Consider the following 19,453-nt stretch of genomic DNA (forward strand, 5'->3'; position numbering starts at 1 on the left):
TTATTGCGCCCCTGTATGTTGACATACCCCACAGATGCTCCACACAGTCCACAGTCAAAGTCATAGTAGCCTATCATTGGAAACACTTTCAGAGCAATTTGATGAACAATAGAAACACTGGCATCCAATCAATATCCATCGGAATTTACAAGCAGTCACAGTCATTCATCAGTGTGGAGCTCCCATCATTGTCTTTATTGTTATCTTTACAGTTCACATTGTTTGGGGTGGACAGCCTTTAAGACTGTGACAAGTGTCGCATGGTTTCCAGCATGGTGGCACACGTCTATTCCTGTTCTCGCTAATTGCACTCTACGAGTCAGAGAACCGCAATGTCGAGATCAATAGCGGCGTGTTTATCGGAAGAAAGTGAATGTGTGTGGTGTGGGTGGTCTAAGGGTTGACCATTCCAGAAGAAAGTGAATGGGTGTGGTGTGGGTGGTCACATTGCATTTTTGAGTGGTGCAACCACTCCTACAACCAGCAATGTCCGTTTACCTGTGTACCTGTGTAAGCACGAGTATGTGACTTATTTATACCAGTAGGGGGCGCCAGAAACAGAGAGAGGGGTAGTGCTGTGTCTCTAATGAGAGAGAGAGAGAGAGAGAGAGAGAGAGAGAGAGATAGGGGGGGGGGGGAATTGCACCACTCAGTTCACACGTGTGTGATCTTTAGCTAACGGCCGATCACGTCCACCTAAAAACAGCCAAAATCCCTGCGTGCACGCACGCACATCGTTTTTATTTGCATTATGGCTCATAATCTGCTCAAAATGTGATATTCGATATATTGAATAGAGCTTAATTTGACTTAGATATGCCAAAAATTCGCCAGAACCATCACATGGAATCCGACTTTTACAAATGCGACTTGAGCCACATTCAGAGGTCAAATCTGTTTCAAATCTGATTTCAGCAGATCCGTCTCAGTCTGGGCGCAGTAACCTGATCTAAATCGGATTCCATGTGACTTGTTTGTGTTTAGACTTACAGTATTTTGAAACAAATCAGATTCGAATCTGGAGTGGCACAGATCTGATTCAGGCTGGATTTGGCCCCCAGACTCACACACAGATCTGTGGCAGATCTGATCTGGTCACGGTTGGGCCAAAAGATCAGATTTGAGCAATACATTCGATTTAAATCTGATTTGACTGGATGTGACTTCAGTCTAAATGGAGCCTTAGAGATGCCCTCTCCATTTCAAGAGACATAATATGGGTGTCTTAAGTACCAGGACTTAACTTAAGACCTGGAGGCGTGGCCCATCATGCTATTTGGCTGTTTTGAGGTCTTAAGTTAAGTCATAAGACTTAGTTACTTAAGACACGTAAAATACAGTAGGGCCAACAGTGTCTTTAACTCATTGCCTGCCGCTGTGCCACAGTGGCGCTCAGTCTTAATGTTTACTTGTTTGTACTCTATCTCTCTCTCTCTCTCTCTCTCTCTCCCTCTCTCTCCCCCCTTCTTTTCTTGCTCTCTCTCTGTCTGACTAGTTTCATAGTTCTATCCATCAAGCAGAGATATTAGACTAGTTTCATACACTAGTTTCATAGTTCAATCTATCTAGTTTCATAGTTCTATCCATCAAGCAGAGATAATTAGACTAGTTTCATACACTAGTTTCATAGTTCTATCTATCTAGTTTCATAGTTCTATCCATCAACAGAGATAATAAGACTGGAGTTTAGGAGACTCTCTCCCTCCTCTTCCTCTCTGTGTGTCACTGCCGTTTCATAGTTGCATCAATCACGCTCCAACTTAGTCCCTCCTCTCCCATCCTGTTGCTGGTTTATGGCCAGTAATACAGTGTGTGTGTGTGTGTGTGTGTGTGTGTGTGTGTGTGTGTGTGTGTGTGTGTGTGTGTGTGTGTACACATGCATATTAAAATATAAGTGTGTTAGAGTGACTTGCTTCAATACATACAGGGCTATGAATGGGTCTAGTGGGAATAATGGGGTTAACCATTAAGCTGTATACAATCCCTCTTTATATCCATAGCTGGGAAGGCAATGTGCTCGCAGTCACAATAAAAAACAAAAACAATGAAACCACTGGTGTTCTTTTTATATGAGCTGTTTTGAACAGTGCACCGTAGAAACCTCAGTGTTCATTTAACACTGAGAGTGTAGACATTGTTGTATAATTTAGTTTGACAGCACAGTAGAGCATCGAAGATACAAAACGAAGTATCACTTGGACTGACACATGTGAGCTATGATTAGTATGATATTAAACTCATCTTCACCATGTGAGCTATGATATTAAACTCATCTTCACCATGTGAGCTCTGATATTAAACTCATCTTTACCATGTGAGCTCTGATATTAGACTCATCTTCACCATGTGAGCTATGATATTAAACTCATCTTTACCATGTGAGCTCTGATATTAAACTCATCTTCACCATGTGAGCTATGATATTAAACTCATCTTCACCATGTGAGCTATGATATTAAACTCATCTTCACCATGTGAGCTATGATATTAAACTCATCTTCACCATGTGAGCTCTGATATTAAACTCATCTTTACCATGTGAGCTATGATATTAAACTCATCTTCACCATGTGAGCTATGATATTAAACTCATCTTCACCCTGTGAGCTATGATATTAAACTCATCTTCACCATGTGAGCTCTGATATTAAACTCCTCTTCACCATGTGAGCTATGATATTAAACTCATCTTCACCATGTGAGCTATGATATTAAACTCATCTTCACCATGTGAGCTCTGATATTAAACTCATCTTCACCATGTGAGCTCTGATATGAAACTCATCTTCACCATGTGAGCTATGATATTAAACTCATCTTCACCATGTGAGCTCTGATATTAAACTCATCTTCACCATGTGAGCTATGATATTAAACTCATCTTCACCATGTGAGCTATGATATTAAACTCATCTTCACCATGTGAGCTATGATATTAAACTCATCTTCACCATGTGAGCTATGATATTAAACTCATCTTCACCATGTGAGCTATGATATTAAACTCATCTTCACCATGTGAGCTATGATATTAAACTCATCTTCACCATGTGAGCTATGATATTAAACTCATCTTCACCATGTGAGCTATGATATTAAACTCATCTTCACCATGTGAGCTATGATATTAAACTCATCTTCACCATGTGAGCTATGATATTAAACTCATCTTCACCATGTGAGCTATGATATTAAACTCATCTTCACCATGTGAGCTATGATATTAAACTCATCTTCACCATGTGAGCTATGATATTAAACTCATCTTCACCATGTGAGCTATGATATTAAACTCATCTTCACCATGTGAGCTCTGATATGAAACTCATCACCAACCTTTCATCTTCCTTCATCTGTCAGAAACAACAAGACATTAATAGCTCTTCTCTCTATTGTTTTAGAACAAAGACTGAGGTCAGGGTTAGCGACCCATTGTGTCTGTCTGAGGTGTTGTTAATGATCACCGTAGTATGCTTCTACGTGTTGTTTGTATTGGTTGTGCTGATGAAATGCACTTTGGTACACCAAAAGTTGTTACTGTATGTGCTTTAACAATAACCGTGTTTTGATTATGATTCACAAGCGGCCGCTCTGTTTCCTCAGCCACTGCCACAACTAAATCACATCAAGTAGATTATCTATGCTGAGCAGTGAGCACGTAACACGGGACTGTCTTCTTTGCATCACCAACACCAAAAACTAAAATAAAAAATGTCATGCATCCAATTTAACATCGACTCCTTCTCTTTCTCCCATATCTCCCTCCCTCCCTCTCTCTGTCTCTCTCTCTCTGTAGAACTGCACAGCACATCGTGTGGCAACCCGGGCGTTCCACCTAAGGCGGTACTCACCGGGGCGGGCCGCTTCGCCGTGGGCGACAGCGTGCACTACACCTGCGTTTCTGGCTACGTGCTGGACGGCCACGCCACGCTCACCTGCACCACCAACACCGGAAACACGGCTGTGTGGGACTTCCCTGCTCCTATCTGTAGAGGTACGGACCGACCGTCTGTCTGTACGTGTGTGTGTGTGTGTGTGTGTGTGTGTGTGTGTGTGTGTGTGTGTGTGTGTGTTACTGTACATGAGGAGGAGATTCATTCTAAAATGAGATCCTACGAGAGGGGGAGGGGAGAGACCTGCTTACTGCTACATGAAATAATGTGATTGCGCGGTCTACTTTGTAAAGTGGCAGGATAGTCATAATTCCTTTGTTGAGATGAACACACAGTCAAACTATGGACATATGGATACATCATTTCAGAATGAAACTCTTTGTGTGTGTGTGTGTGTGTGTGTGTGTGTGTGTGTGTGTGTGTGTGTGTGTGTGTGTGTGTGTGTGTGTGTGCACATGCGTGCTCGTGCGTGCGTGTGTGTGAGAGAGGCAGACTGACAGAGCCCCTGTATTTTGTGCATATGTGTGAGAAAGCGAGACAGACAACACACATTGATCGTGAAGGTTTCTATGTACAGTTAAACGTGGAGGGTTTTTAGGTTAGTTTTCTTCACTGTACCGTGTTGGGGTAGCTGGTGGCAGATGGACAGGTGGTGGGATAGGGTTTTGTGTATATCTATGCCAACCCGTTTTGGGCAGGAACCCCTTTTGGTGTTAGCATTATGTTATGCTTTAACTATTGAAAAATAGCAGATCTACAAGCTTGTCTGATTTGTTTGAAAAATCGAAGAACGACTGACAGAAACATAGCTTTTTCAGAAAACTGTCAGGATGTAGAAGACATTTTTTAGAATCTGATCTCAGGTCAAAATGGGTTAAGGTATGCAGTCAGTGTACAGTACATGTGTTGATTTGGGTTTAGATGTCATACTAGTTTAGATGTTTGATGCAGTGGCTGCATGGCTGTGGGTAACCTTCAGATAGTTCTCTTTGCAGAGGGTTAATTAGTGGTCGCAGTGATAAAGTGATGAAATAGCCTTTTGTCTTATAGGATTCATAATAATAATCTGTATCTATTAATTGCTCTATTGTAATTCCTCTATTCAAACCTGGGTGTGCAGTATGTCTGTGTGTCCCAGTCAACTTGGGTGGCGTACAAGTTAAAAGTTAACTACGTAGTTACCGCAAAAAGGAGTGGGTTACAGTAACGACACTAGCAATGGAACGGAAAGTATAAGAGCTCTAAAGGAAGCGAATGAAAGTGGCAGCACAAAGAAAATGCAATGCCGCATGGAGATGACAACAGGTCCAAATGAAAGTGGCAGCACAAAGCTAAATGCGATGCCGCATGGAGATAACAGTTGTCATTTGGACAACAAGTCCAAATAAGTACATCAGATAACAAGAGTATTGAGCAATGGGTGGGCTGTCATATCCCGACTTTCATGGTGAGTTCCTAGTTGTACTAATCATAATAATAACGGTAATTTGCAAATGGGAGCCTTTCGAAATGCAGCATGCGTGTAAGTTTAATGTCTCAATGACAATAACTGTAGCGGGTGTAGGAGAGAGTAAACAGGGGATGATGGGGGGGAAAATGTCATCTTGTCAGCATTGGATTAGCATTAGCAATGTCTATGTCACTCTGTTAGGGAAGCTAAGAAGAGCTAAGCTACTAATACACCTTACACACGTGCACAGATGCAGACACACATGTGCACGTGTAAATGCTTAATACGAATTGCCAGGGGCGTTCAAAGTTTCATACCAGCCGTAATAGCTTTGCATCAATTATTCAGCCAGCCAATCAAATGGCTCGGAATGGATTGCTTTCAGCAATATAACAGAGAGAGAGAGAGAGAGAGAGAGAGAGAGTCTATGTGAAAACACAAGCTCCTGTTCACCTATAGCTGCCCAACTCTGTGCATAATCCTGTAAATATTAATAAAATAGAATAGAATACAGTGTACAGTAAGCAAAGTCACTCCCTTCCTGAAATGCCTCCATCTGTCATCTAAACTCTAAACTGCGCATCCTTTCATCAATAGTGGCTGGCTGGGTGAACGGTTTGAAGGACGGCCAATTTAGTTTTTTTGCTTGAACGACAGTAGCTACTGTACAGTGTTTTTCCGCAGAGCGGTGACTAAACGGTACATCCCGTACCCCGAGTTCTATCTGTCACAGTGGAAGCACGCCTCGAGGAGACCACACTCACACTAGCCTTCAGTCAGATAACTCACAAATGGGTCCGGACGGTTAGCTCCACCGTCTGGGCACGTACAGTAGGATGGTTAGCTCCACCGTCTGGGCACGTACAGTAGGCTGCTGAGCCAGCCTGATGGTGTTGGCACGGGTTTGACGGCCTTTGCCGTGTGTCTTCCCCCCATCTCTCTCCCCATTTCCCCATTACTTTCAACCTATCAATAAAGATTGCCACGTCAGCGAATGGCATGTGGGTCTTGCATAACACTGAATGAGCCCCTCGAGTATAGTATATCTGACTGAACTAACTCATTTTTCTGGGCATATGAGGAGCAGACCATGCATCTCCCGGCTGAGACAACCCAACCCCCTCTGCTCCCGTCCGACTCCACACAGCGGAGAACACCGACGTCACCACACCTGCACTCTTATTGGTTAGCGAAAACAGAAGGTTCGCTCTCGTTCACTCCGCTCGTATGCCAGTTCTCGTGCATCTCTCGCCCAGGCGTTTTTTTTCCTTCTCTCCTTTGAAACAAATGTTCTGTGGTCTCTGAGGCTATACACTCACACTGATAACTGACCCTTGCGTCAGCTGCGTGTAGCCGGTGGAACACGGTCACCTACCGAAGCCCGGCGTTTTCCTGTTAGTCCCAGGCCACGCCCACCTGCTGAACGCAGGGTGACGTGATGGATGGTGTCGTACCGCGGGGCCGAGGTCAAGTAGTGGTAGCAGGCGGGCGCTCTGTTGTCGCCGCCGCACCGCACGAGCAAATAGCTTGTGACGACGAGCGAGCAGCAGCGGACAGTAATAGAAGTGAAATTACTGTGAAAGTACTGTACTGTATAGACAAAAGGTATCCAAAAGGTTGTACTGCATGTCAAGGTGTAAATTGCAGACTTGAAAAGAAAAGAATCCGTCTTTGGTGAAAAATGTAATCGTTTATTTGATGATGAGCAAGGCAAATAAATAACAGGACCTACGCGTTTCGACCAAAAGGTCTTCGTCAGGTCTTTGTCAGGGTCTATCTCTATGAGATAGATTAACATTTTCACCAAAGACGGAGTGCCTTGGATTCTTTTCTTTTCAAGTCTGCAATTTACACCTTGACATGCAGTACAACTTGGATGAAGGACACCTTTTGTCTATATGGTTTATCACCAAAGAGCACCCGTCTAAGAGCCACTAACAGATCCCTGCAGCACTTCCATTCCTCTATTTCTAGTACTGTACTGTACTGTACTGTACTGTACTTAGCCTACATGTTTTGAGTGCCTGTACTTGACTTTCACTTATTACTGCACTTCATTTCTAGAATGGGAGAAATGGGAGAAAGTGTATACAGGCCTATTCCAAGTTCACGGTGCATTGCGATGCGTTGTGAGCTTGTTATTGGGGCTAAATTACTAAATGCATTTATATTACAAAATGAATTAAGTAAGAATGTAATTTGTATCTTTAAAAGCATGCACTTTGTAATACTTTTTAAAAGCAAGTGCTCCAGTACTTTGAATCAAGTACACATTTGACAGAGCAACTTTCACTTACAGTACAGTATTTGAGTAATATTTTACCAGTATATCTCAAGTACTGGTGTTGAGTATACTTTGTCCAGCATTGGTGACGTACCAGGGGAGTTATTGTGAATTGTGTTGACTGCAGCCATACTGTTCTTTAATTGGAGTTACTCACACAACAGTTCCTCATGGGCGTTGGATATTAAAGGGAACTTGGAAGTACAAAGTGTCAGAGCTGGTTTTATTTTTGTTTTATTATTTAGTACAGTTAGTATAGCCTCTCCGGGAGAGTATCAGGGACAGACAGCAGTGAGGTGAGCTGTTTTCAATCAGCTAGGTTCAAAACCACTGCAGAGTTGAAGGGATTTTGTGATGAAAAGTGCGTTTGTGTGCTTGTATAACGGTGCTTTTACTGTACGTGAATGCATTCGGTTTGTGTTTACAACTTTTCCTATTAAGTTGATGCTGATTTGTTTAAAAAATGTCCTTGAACCTACAAAACATCTGTTCTTCTGCACACACACGCACGCACACACGTACATAAATCAGACTATATGAGATGGATATTCATGGTTGTGTGTGTGTGTGTGTGTGTGTGTGTGTGTGTGTGTGTGTGTGTGTGTGTGTGTGTGTGTGTGTGTGTGTGTGTGTGTGTGTGTGTGTGTGTGTGTGTGTGTGTGTGTGTGTGTGTGTGTGTGTGTGTGTGTGTGTGTGTGTGTGTGTGGTGAGTGTAATGCACTGTGAAAGCCTGTTTGTAGGACTGTCAACACAAATGTATTTATTCACAGTCTCTTCAAGTTCTCAAAGACTGACTGACTGACTGATTCAGAGGGCAGAGACCCAGACAGAGGCCCAGGAAGGCGACAGAGATACCAGGCTATGTGTTACAAGCAACATAGCCCGAAACGATGGCTTAGTGTTTTCTAAGCGCAACCTAACCCAGAAGGATGGGTGCATTGGCCCTTTGGTTGTTTAAAACACTTCTAGTCTAACTACTGAGTGAGTAGTATAATTATAAATATTTTTGCTACTTCTAGGGGACACATCCTGCTCAGTATAATTGAGCTAAAATGCAAAGAATAGTAATAGAGAGAGAGAGAGAGAGAGAGAGAGAGAGAGAGAGAGAGAGGGGTCTGGTTAAAGTCTGGCCTGGTTCCCTCGTTTATCCTTTTATCTTTTTAACCTTGTACTGTTGTATCTGTTTTGTTTAGCTTTGTTTTTTTTCCTAATAAAGTTTGTTCCCAGTGTTCTTATGTAAAGCGCTTTGGGTATTTAGAAAAGTGCTATACTGTATAAAATTGAGCTATTATTATTACTATTAGAGCGAGAGAGAGAGAGAGAGAGAGAGTGGATGAAAACACAGGAAGGAGGTCTTAGTGTCTGAAGTGAAGCTGTAATGTACTGTGACAAAACTCAAAATTACAGCTGAGAATCGGAAATGAAAATGAGTGCGTGTTGAAACTGCATAATGAGTGTGCGTGCGTGCGTGCGTGCGTGTTATTTGTCATCACTGCTGTAGTTAAGCCCTCATCTCAGCAGACAAAGACCGGCACCATGGCTGAAAAACAGAGCCACCAGGGCTAATCAATATTCCGTACACGGACAAATGTGTCCGTGGCAAGACTTGGCTTCGTCCGTGGCAAATTCTAGATTTTGTTTTTACACGTCATTATAATGTTCTTTCTTTTTCATTAGGACAGCAGTTCTCTAAAGTTTTATTTTCAAGCAACCCCATGACTCTGAGAGTACACAAATGGACCCATTTGGGGTCCATTTGGTTCCATTTGTACACTGAGTTACAGACCTGTAATGGTAATTTAGGGCTCTATGTTTGTCTACTCATTTTGAAAGGCTGTGTCAAAATGCAATTTTGACAAAAATATCCACCACAAGCCAGCATGGTGATGACCCCTGAGACCCCACAGACCTCACACACAGTCACACTCATGACGGATTAGTTTGAGTGGTTGTTTCACTATCCCCCGCTAAGACTACACAAGCTGTTTCACTATCCCCCGCTAAGACTACACAATCTGTTTCACTATCCCCTGTGAAGACTACACAATCTGTTTCACTATCCCCTGTGAAGACTACACAATCTGTTTCACTATCCCCTGTGAAGACTACACAATCTGTTTCACTATCCCCCGCTAAGACTACACAATCTGTTTCACTATCCCCCGCTAAGACTACACAATCTGTTTCACTATCCCCCGCTAAGACTACACAATCTGTTTCACTATCCCCTGTGAAGACTACACAATCTGTTTCACTATCCCCTGTGAAGACTACACAAGCTGTTTCACTATCCCCTGTGAAGACTACACAATCTGTTTCACTATCCCCTGTGAAGACTACACAATCTGTTTCACTATCCCCTGTGAAGACTACACAATCTGTTTCACTATCCCCCGCTAAGACTACACAATCTGTTTCACTATCCCCTGTGAAGACTACACAATCTGTTTCACTATCCCCTGTGAAGACTACACAATCTGTTTCACTATCCCCCGCTAAGACTACACAATCTGTTTCACTATCCCCCGCTAAGACTACACAAGCTGTTTCACTATCCCCTGTGAAGACTACACAATCTGTTTCACTATCCCCTGTGAAGACTACACAATCTGTTTCACTATCCCCCGCTAAGACTACACAATCTGTTTCACTATCCCCCGCTAAGACTACACAATCTGTTTCACTATCCCCCGCTAAGACTACACAAGCTGTTTCACTATCCCCTGTGAAGACTACACAAGCTGTTTCACTATCCCCCGTGAAGACTACACAAGCTGTTTCACTATCCCCCGCTAAGACTACACAAGCTGTTTCACTATCCCCTGTGAAGACTACACAAGCTGTTTCACTATCCCCCGCTAAGACTACACAAGCTGTTTCACTATCCCCTGTGAAGACTACACAAGCTGTTTCACTATCCCCCGCTAAGACTACACAATCTGTTTCACTATCCCCTGTGAAGACTACACAAGCTGTTTCACTATCCCCTGTGAAGACTACACAAGCTGTTTCACTATCCCCCGCTAAGACTACACAAGCTGTTTCACTATCCCCCGCTAAGACTACACAAGCTGTTTCACTATCCCCTGTGAAGACTACACAATCTGTTTCACTATCCCCTGTGAAGACTACACAATCTGTTTCACTATCCCCCACTAAGACTACACAAGCTGTTTCACTATCCCCCACTAAGACTACACAATCTGTTTCACTATCCCCTGTGAAGACTACACAATCTGTTTCACTATCCCCTGTGAAGACTACACAATCTGTTTCACTATCCCCTGTGAAGACTACACAATCTGTTTCACTATCCCCTGTGAAGACTACACAAGTTGTTTCACTATCCCCTGTGAAGACTACACAATCTGTTTCACTATCCCCCGCTAAGACTACACAATCTGTTTCACTATCCCCTGTGAAGACTACACAAGCTGTTTCACTATCCCCCACTAAGACTACACAATCTGTTTCACTATCCCCTGTGAAGACTACACAATAGCACACTTAGATAGCATTTGCTATAGACTTATAGCATGTTATGTAGACGGCACTATAATTGCATTGTATATAGTCATAGCACGCCATAGTACATATGTATAGCATAGTAGTATATATATATAGTTTATATGTATAGTCTCATAATATAGATATTCCACTGTTACTTTCTTAGCTTACGCATGTTTTATGATAAATGCTTTTGTGATGTATTCCCATGCTTTTGTTCTTGATTATTGTAAGTCGCTCTGGATTAAGAGCGTCTGCTAAATGCCTAAATTGTAAATTGTAATCTGTTTCACTATCCACCGGACAGAATGGGATATGATGACGTGTTTTGATGACGTCATCGCAAAAAGGTCTGTCGCTCTGGTGTGCAAAGGGTTATGGGAAATTGAGTCCCCATTGTTTACAATGGGAAAGCTGCCTAGCAGCCCGTTGTTGACGGCCATCGCGGTCCCGTCACTAGTCGTGTTAGAAGTAATCAAACCTCCGTTGGTTGCCGATCCTCCAAAGGGTCTTTTGGCTACATGCTATTATATCTAGCACTATCCAAGATGGTGCCGTGCCACCTTGAAATGGGCTCTGAGGCTGCAAATCGCTTGGCGCATTGATTTAATGGTTCCAAATGACGCTGGGCATTAAGAGTGTTAACATTGAGTGACTGCAGTTTCTTCCATCGGTGAAATGTCCCTTTAAACAAGCACAGGTGCAGCCACGGAAATGTCCGACCCTGACAGTTATCTGTGTGTTTGCAGTGCTCACAGATAGCGTCACGCGGCCCTGATGTGGTGGCTGGCACTAGTAGTTCACACACAACCAAATAATCCCAGCCAAGCGTTTTGTTCTCCTCCTTTTAATAACAGTGCTGTTCTCTACAGGCCTCTGGGCCTGTAGTGGTGTAGGCTAGTAACTATGAGAACCATCTGGTAAAGGAATGGGGTGTGTGTGTGTGTGTGGGGGGGGGGGGGGGGGGGGGGTGTATCCGACATTTCAAGCGAGTGTTTTTGTCGCTGTTGTTATTGTTTTCTTTTAGTTTAGTTTAGTTTTTTTCAGCTTTGTCACAACCCTCCTCGAAGATGCAATCAAAAATGTTTTTCCAGCGCATACCCCCCATCAGCAACAACAACATCTGGCATGTTTTCACTGGGATTCATACACACGCGCACGCACGCAGGCACGCACCGTAAGATAAAAACACTGTCCCTTTTAGCTAGAAGGGAGACTAACAGACTAGCAGCGTGAAAACAATCTCTGCAAAATTACATCTGTTCATTGTAGCCTGACAAAGAAAAGGTAAGAAGGAAGGATAATGAGAAAGAGAGAAAATAAATGGAAGGAAGGAAGTTCACACACAGGAAGGAAGGAAAAGCTAAATAGAAATGTCTGGTTTAGAATCTCGCTAACAGTCGTTGCTATGGTCACCATATCTAAATTAGAGTCTAATTGGCTGTTTTCATTTCCCCTATTTCTTTTCCCCTCTCAATTTAGGATGGTCATTATGCCAATTATGGCAATGAACTACACTGCCAACCCCCACTGGTTGTTGTAAGAAGGGAGGGTGTAGAGTAGACCACTGTTTCCCAAACAGTAGCAGGCTCATACTGTGTGTCTATAGAGCACTGCAGAGTGCGTGCATGCGTGCGTGCGTGTGTGCATGCGTGCGTGTGTGCGTAGTACGGAATGAGTATACATTCCGTGTGTATTGACTGATTTGGTTTGATATCCTCTAGCTTTTGGCTGTTATAAGTGCTAAAATCCCTACCTGACATTCACTCGGTGGCTGCTGCCCACTTCACCTTCAGTCCACAACATTCCCTGCATGTGGAGGAAGGGCATGCAGTCAAAGTAAACTGGCAGGTGCAAACAGTACACGTACAGTAGTGATACTTTGCAGTGTTTTATTTTCTCAAATATTGAACTTTAATTACAGTGTATAGTTCCCTGGTGCTCTGCTGCCTCCTCTGTGGCATTTCAAATAGAAGCCGTTTTGATTGGACTAAAGTAAACAATCAATGGGGGCTAATCACATTGATACAGTTGAGCCACAGGTGTAAGTAGTGCAATTACATTGTCATTATATTGTCAATATTGTCTTGTCTTGTACAGATATTAACGATCAAAACCTATGCGTCACAGAAACAATCTAAATGAAATACATATTTGCACATTTTTTTCCCTTTCTTGCATGATGTGAATGAGGCATGCAAGAGAGTCCAAATGCTGAGAAAATACATGATGAATTGAAGTTAATGGAAGGCCAAGTTTAACAACTGCGAAACAAAGAATGTGCTTAGAAACTCTCCCAGTATAATCCAGGTGTCATGTGCTCAGTAAAAACGGAAAAGCATGTGTATTTTTGCTCAAACTTGAGATACTATTTAAAACATGTCTCACGCACAGACAAGCAGCACACATGAACACAAAAACCTTTTTGGGGTTCATAGTTTTGCTGTTGTTAAAGTTGATCCCCTATTATCTCCAATTCATCAAGTATTTTCTCAATTCCTTCACGAGGAGGCATTTGAGAACAACAAAACATCTCCATGAATTCAACATGCACTCATTTCCGATTCTCAGCTGTAATTTTGAGTTTTGTCACAGTACATTGCAGTTTCACTTCCGACAATAAGTCCTCCTTCCTGTGTTTTAATCCACTCTCTCTCCTCTGTCTCTCTCTCTCTCTCTCTCTCTCTCTCTCTCTCTCTCTCTCTCTCTCTCTCTCTCTCTCTCTCTCTCTCTCTGTCTCTTTGTGTTAATTACTATTCTTTGCTTTTTAGCTCAATCACGGGGTGAAGCACTCCTCTAAAGTTAAAGCTAACAGATAAGGTACAAATATATACTAACTATAACATATCTAGACAAAAATATCAGTTTATTTATTATTATTATTATTATTATTATTATTATTATTACTTTTCTATACGCTTATATAATTGACTTAAAATGACGTTCTGGAAAGGTGTTTGTACAGAAGGGATGAAGACTTGACATTACAAATGGAGGTCATGCCACAAAGTAGGCAAATGAAATGCTTGCTTCAGATGCTTGTCTGCAATACCGCGATGTTGTGCTTTAACCTCCCTCTCCCCGCCATCACGCCTAATCCACCCACTAATGCTTCCGTATGGTGCATCTATAATTCAACACAATCACATATAGCCATTAAAAGCTGCCCTTCATTTAAGCTGTAACAGAGCTGAGTCTTGAATGTCCAGAGAAATTCTGCCGCACAGCCATATGGTATTATGATAACCACTGGACTCTGAAATTCATTTCTACTGATTTCACATCCTAATTTGATTCCTCCCGGCAGTGCCCCTGGCGCTTCCCCAAGGCCGACAGACAGTACCACTCCAGCTCCGTTCAGGAAGAGAAGGCTTAAGAGATTTTTTTCTTCTTTTTTTTTCCCCCTTCACACAGCAATATCTCCTCTCAGTAAGAACGATACGTTTCAACTACAGTTCAGTTTCTACTGATGCTCTTCTAATGAATGATGTGTAGCCTGCGAGCTGGCATATACACTTGAGACGTTTACACGCAACACTATTTATGGGTAGTCTTGGGGTCCGCAGGCGTTTTGATAAAAAGAAAAAAAAAGGTCCTTCGTTTGATTCCCGCTGCAGGGGGCGTGTTCTCTCCTCCGCGTGTGTCATCAGTTCCCATACCCGAGGTGGGGTTGGCCAAAGGGACTTTCCGTGTGGAGTTTGCATGTTCCCCCCGTGTCTCCTATAGCCTGGTACCACAAAAAAAAATTGTCCTGGCCTCTAAGCAGTGGCCTAAGGGTTAGAGGAGCACCCTTGTTGCCGAAAGGTTGCCGGTTCGATTCCCGGGACGGGCAGGAAAAATCTGGGTCGGGAAGTGATTGGTCATTACTCACCCAACACCGCTGAGGGGAGGGAGGCGGGCCCATAGGTTGGTGAACCAATTCAGTTCAGTTCAGTTCAGTTCAGTTTATTTTCGGAAGGAGGACATACATTCATACATTGCACACAGTTTCCATCATTTTTTTTTTAAATGTATTATTATTATTTTTTATGCCAAGAAATGCTTGGGTATACTTTCAGGCTGCTACTGTATGTGGGTGACGTAGCAGCCTATATAGAAATACCCCATAGCGATGATTTGATTGGCTGAGTGATATAGCCCATAGACTTAGTGATATATATAGTAATATATATATATAGTGATATCGCCCATAGACTTAGTGATATAGTGATATATATATAGTAATATATATAGTGATATCGCCCATAGACTTGGCTGGCAAAGTGAGGACGCAAATTGTGATTGGCCGGAATGTGATGATGTATATGATGATGAGAGCGCCCCTCACTTTACACTTTTCTAATCCTCAAGTGATTTTTGTATTTTAGTTTTTACATTAATCGTATAAAATATTAGGGTTATAGGGTTTAGTATACTGTTTGTTATGTTATTACTAAAATATTTGTGTTTTCCAGATTATTTGGGGACCACTTGCAGTATCCTTACTGCCTACAGGTTGAGAATCCCTGATCTCACCTTATTCATGTTGTTCCTGTCAGTGTCACTGCAGGCGGGTGTGGTGCGTTTGTTTTCTCCCACCAGCTCAGTGTCACTGCAGGCGGGTGTGGTGCGTTTGTTTTCTCCCACCAGCTCAGTGTCACTGCAGGCGGGTGTGGTGCGTTTGTTTTCTCCCACTCCATCAACCATTTCCCCAAATAGGGAGGGCAGTGTAGTGTGTTAATCTGTCCTTGCAGCTGATTGGCCCCGCATTATGTTTGTGAGAACTTCTGTAAAGAACAATTTATGGAGGGTGGCTCGGGAGATGAAGCACCCACCTGGGAGCCGGAACGTCCCCGGTTTGATCCCTGGTTCTTCCTGGCGTTGTGTCCAAGTGTCCTTGAGCAAGACACTGAACCCGCCCCCTATAACCACTCCCCGGAGTGCAACTCGGTGACAGCAATGGGTCACGTGCAGAGAACGAATTCCCCCACGGGGATCAATACAAGTTCCCCCCCCAAAAAATAGCCCCAAAATAAAAATCTGGAAAAGATTCATGCTTCACAAGGTGTGATGTGACGGCATGTCCCCCATGTGTACCAACAGGGGGAGGTTAAACGTGTTAAATAGTTGATGTCAGTAAGATTCTGCCCATTCAGTACTTTAAACTGCAGAAGTTGGCATGACTGACTTACAAATAAACTTTTCGACTTTTACAGCCCACTTTACCCCTCTGTGTGTGTGTGTGTGTGTGTGTGTGTGTGTGTGTGTGTGTGTGTGTGTGTGTGTGTGTGTGTGTGTGTGTGTGTGTGCGTGTGTGCGCCCGCACTAGGGTGCATGTTTGTTTGTGTGTCTGTTGTGTTTTATTGCCAGAGGCTGTCTAGCTAGATAGTGACACCTTCATGGGAGTGTTGTTATCCCTCTCCTCTCCTCTCCTCTCCTCTCCTCTCCTCTCCTCTCCTCTCCTCTCCTCTCCTCTCCTCTCCTCTCCTCTCCTCTCCTCTCCTCTCCTCTCCTCTCCTCTCCTCTCCTCTCCTCTCCTCTCCTCTCCTCTCCTCTCCTCTCCTCTCCTCTCCTCTCCCTCCCTCCCCTCCCCTCCCCTCCCCTCCTCTCCTCTCCTCCCACTCTCTGCATTAAATGGAATGGCTACAGAGCACGATGGTTTCTCTGCTGTTGTGGAAATAATCCCATTTAAAACCAAAGGGGATCAAATGTGATCTACTTTTCAGTGTATATGTAGAGTTTGACTTGTAAACAAGAAAAACGGAGGACATTTTCTTAACCACTATAGTCTATACTTCATCGTACAACAAATTGTGAAAATAGCTGATCTACAAGCTCACAGCAGGTGATGCATTGTGAGCTTATAGACCGATTCACAGAGGGTTTCCTGGGTGCGGCCATTACTGAGGTGTACCATTAAGTGCAGCAGCACTGATTAGCTACACCTGGTCTACAGAGCACCTGCTCCATGTATTACACCTCAGTAATGGCCGCGCCCAGGGCACCCCTCTGTGAATCGGTCTATAGATCTTATATAAATTGAAAAAAGAGTTCCCCTGCCCCCGGCAGATGGCATCATTTTGCCGGGAAAAGTGACCCATGTACAGTTCAATTGAAAACATATTTTATTTTAACATATAGAAAAGGCTTTCGGGGGTGAGATTCATGGAGTGGGTGTTGTGAAACTTTTGCCAGTCAGTAATTATATCAAATTGAATTTAGTTTTATTGAAAATGTTACACGGTGAGTATGGCTTTAAATGGTATAAAAAATCAGTTTCTCCAGATCGGGTAAATTGCCTATCAGCGATCGAGTCATTTGGAGTGAAAATGTGTGGCCGATGGATCGGAGCACCTCTATGTTCTACGGTATGCTAACGGTATAGCTGTGGGGATTAGCCGGGGATGTGAGTTGCTCCAACGACGCCTCTGACTGGCGAACGGTGTCGGCTTTTGTCCATTTTTGATGGATGACTCCATCTGTTCGGTTTATGCCAGCTCTGAAAGATGCGTAATGGAGCGCATTACTAGGGATGGGCTTATTGTACGGCAGCAGAGAGAAGGACGGGACAGAGGCCGTCTCTCTGCTGTCCTCGCCGTCATTCATTTATTCTGTGAGGCCACAAAGCTAATAAATGGAATTGATCCTATAATGTTGTTTTCCTCTCTCTCTCTCTCTCTCTCTCTCTCTCTCTCTCTCTCTCTCTCTCTCTCTCTGTGCCTTTCTCCTTCCTTGTAAGTCTGGTCTGTCAAAACAGATAAAATGTTATATTTTTGTTTACACATCATCGACATTGATGACAACTTGACATGAAGCAGCTTGTGCCGCATGTGTCTGTGTGTGTGTACGCGTGCGTGTGTGGTGTGTGCGCATCGGCATGTATTGAAGCAGTTATGCTGAGTCTTAACGGATTACGGCGCTCAAGAGCACACATGCGCGCGCGAGAGCACACACACACAAACACACACACACACAAACACACACACACACACACACACACACACACACACACACACACACACAGAGTGAGAGATACACCATGCCCTGCAGGAGCCGCGAGCTGAGCTGTCATACTGATCGAGGCTCCTGCTGATTCACACAAACTTCTCAAAAGCTTAGAAAGACAGTTTGTGTACCTACCGTACTACTTACAGTATATACGCATCTATGTGTGTGTGTGTGTGTGTGTGTGTGTGTGTGTGTGTGTGTGTGTGTGTGTGTGTGTGTGTGTGTGTGTGTGTGTGTGTGTGTGTGTGTGTGTGCGTGTGCATGTGCATGCGTGCGTGCGTGTGTGCGTGCGTGCCACACTTCACACCCAGAGCTCTGTGTTTGTAGAGCAGAATGTGGTCCTATTAATTTTCTCCAGCACGCACGCACAGTCGCACGCACACACTTCCACAACTGTGGATTTGCATTCGGAAATTAACACCATCCGACAGGGAGGGTCAGAGTGGCTGCATAATACTTAGTGAAAAGTAATGAAATGTGTCCACAACTTGTCAATCAACTCTTCACCGTTTGCACTTACACTCACCATGTAACATGCATTAACACAAGTCCCTGTCATCAGTTGGAACCGGTAAATCGGTGTGACCAGCTATTTGCAGCTTCAGAGCCCATTTCAAGGTGACACAGGACTCCATCTACATGATTGATTGATTGATTGATTGATTGATTGATTGATTCTTTATTTAAGTGTCATGCTTCCGAAGAAGCCCAGCCCATATGGACTTACATGGCAACCTTTTACAGTTTACATAAACAATAACAATAAACCAACATGACGGTTTGCAAACAATGATCAAGTGAATACCAAACTGACACTCCAGATCCTTACGAGGCAGATTATATAATATACAACATAAAATAAAATACACCATTAGGCCTGTGACAGGAGACACATGTACCTACTTGAAGAGCTGTGCTTGTCTTCTACTCCAGGCTCTAGAAACAAACTGGGCTGTCCTAAATACTTCATAATTAAATAACCAGTCCAACTTCTCTCCATCATTTTCCCAGAATAGATCAGGATTTCTTTGTTGCATTACCTCAAACAGTGGAACCCTCAAATCATCATACATTGTGCAGATAGCATAGCATCTAACCAAAACACCCACGGGAGGCTTGCCGACCACCCGAGGCATGATTTCTTCTAACGCGAAATCAAGCGACTGGGCCACGATGGGCCGTCAAAAACACAATCTTTGATTAGAATTGGAATCATTGATTTATATTCAGAATTATCGGCATTAGAAGATGTTTAATCCCGTCCACTATAATGAGGGGGTGGGGGGCACTTTTGATGACGCACAAACCGGAAATGACGTTGAAAGTTGCACA

General features: G+C 43.3%; 1 protein-coding gene across 1 annotated transcript in view; it reads left to right on the forward strand.

The window, feature by feature from the left end:
• csmd3b (CUB and Sushi multiple domains 3b) overlaps positions 1 to 19,453 on the forward strand; it is a gene marked incomplete at its 3' end in the record, with an annotated part of 548,364 nt that overhangs the window by 205,537 nt on the left and 323,374 nt on the right. Inside the window, exon 5 of the mRNA XM_083771581.1 lies at positions 3,797 to 3,994. Within this exon, the coding sequence (XP_083627707.1) occupies positions 3,797 to 3,994 (198 nt within the window). The remainder of the gene's footprint in view (positions 1 to 3,796; positions 3,995 to 19,453) is intronic.

This window comes from Protomyctophum parallelum (assembly GCF_964188405.1).
Source record: "Protomyctophum parallelum genome assembly, chromosome: 1".
Classification (NCBI taxonomy): Eukaryota; Metazoa; Chordata; class Actinopteri; order Myctophiformes; family Myctophidae; genus Protomyctophum; species Protomyctophum parallelum.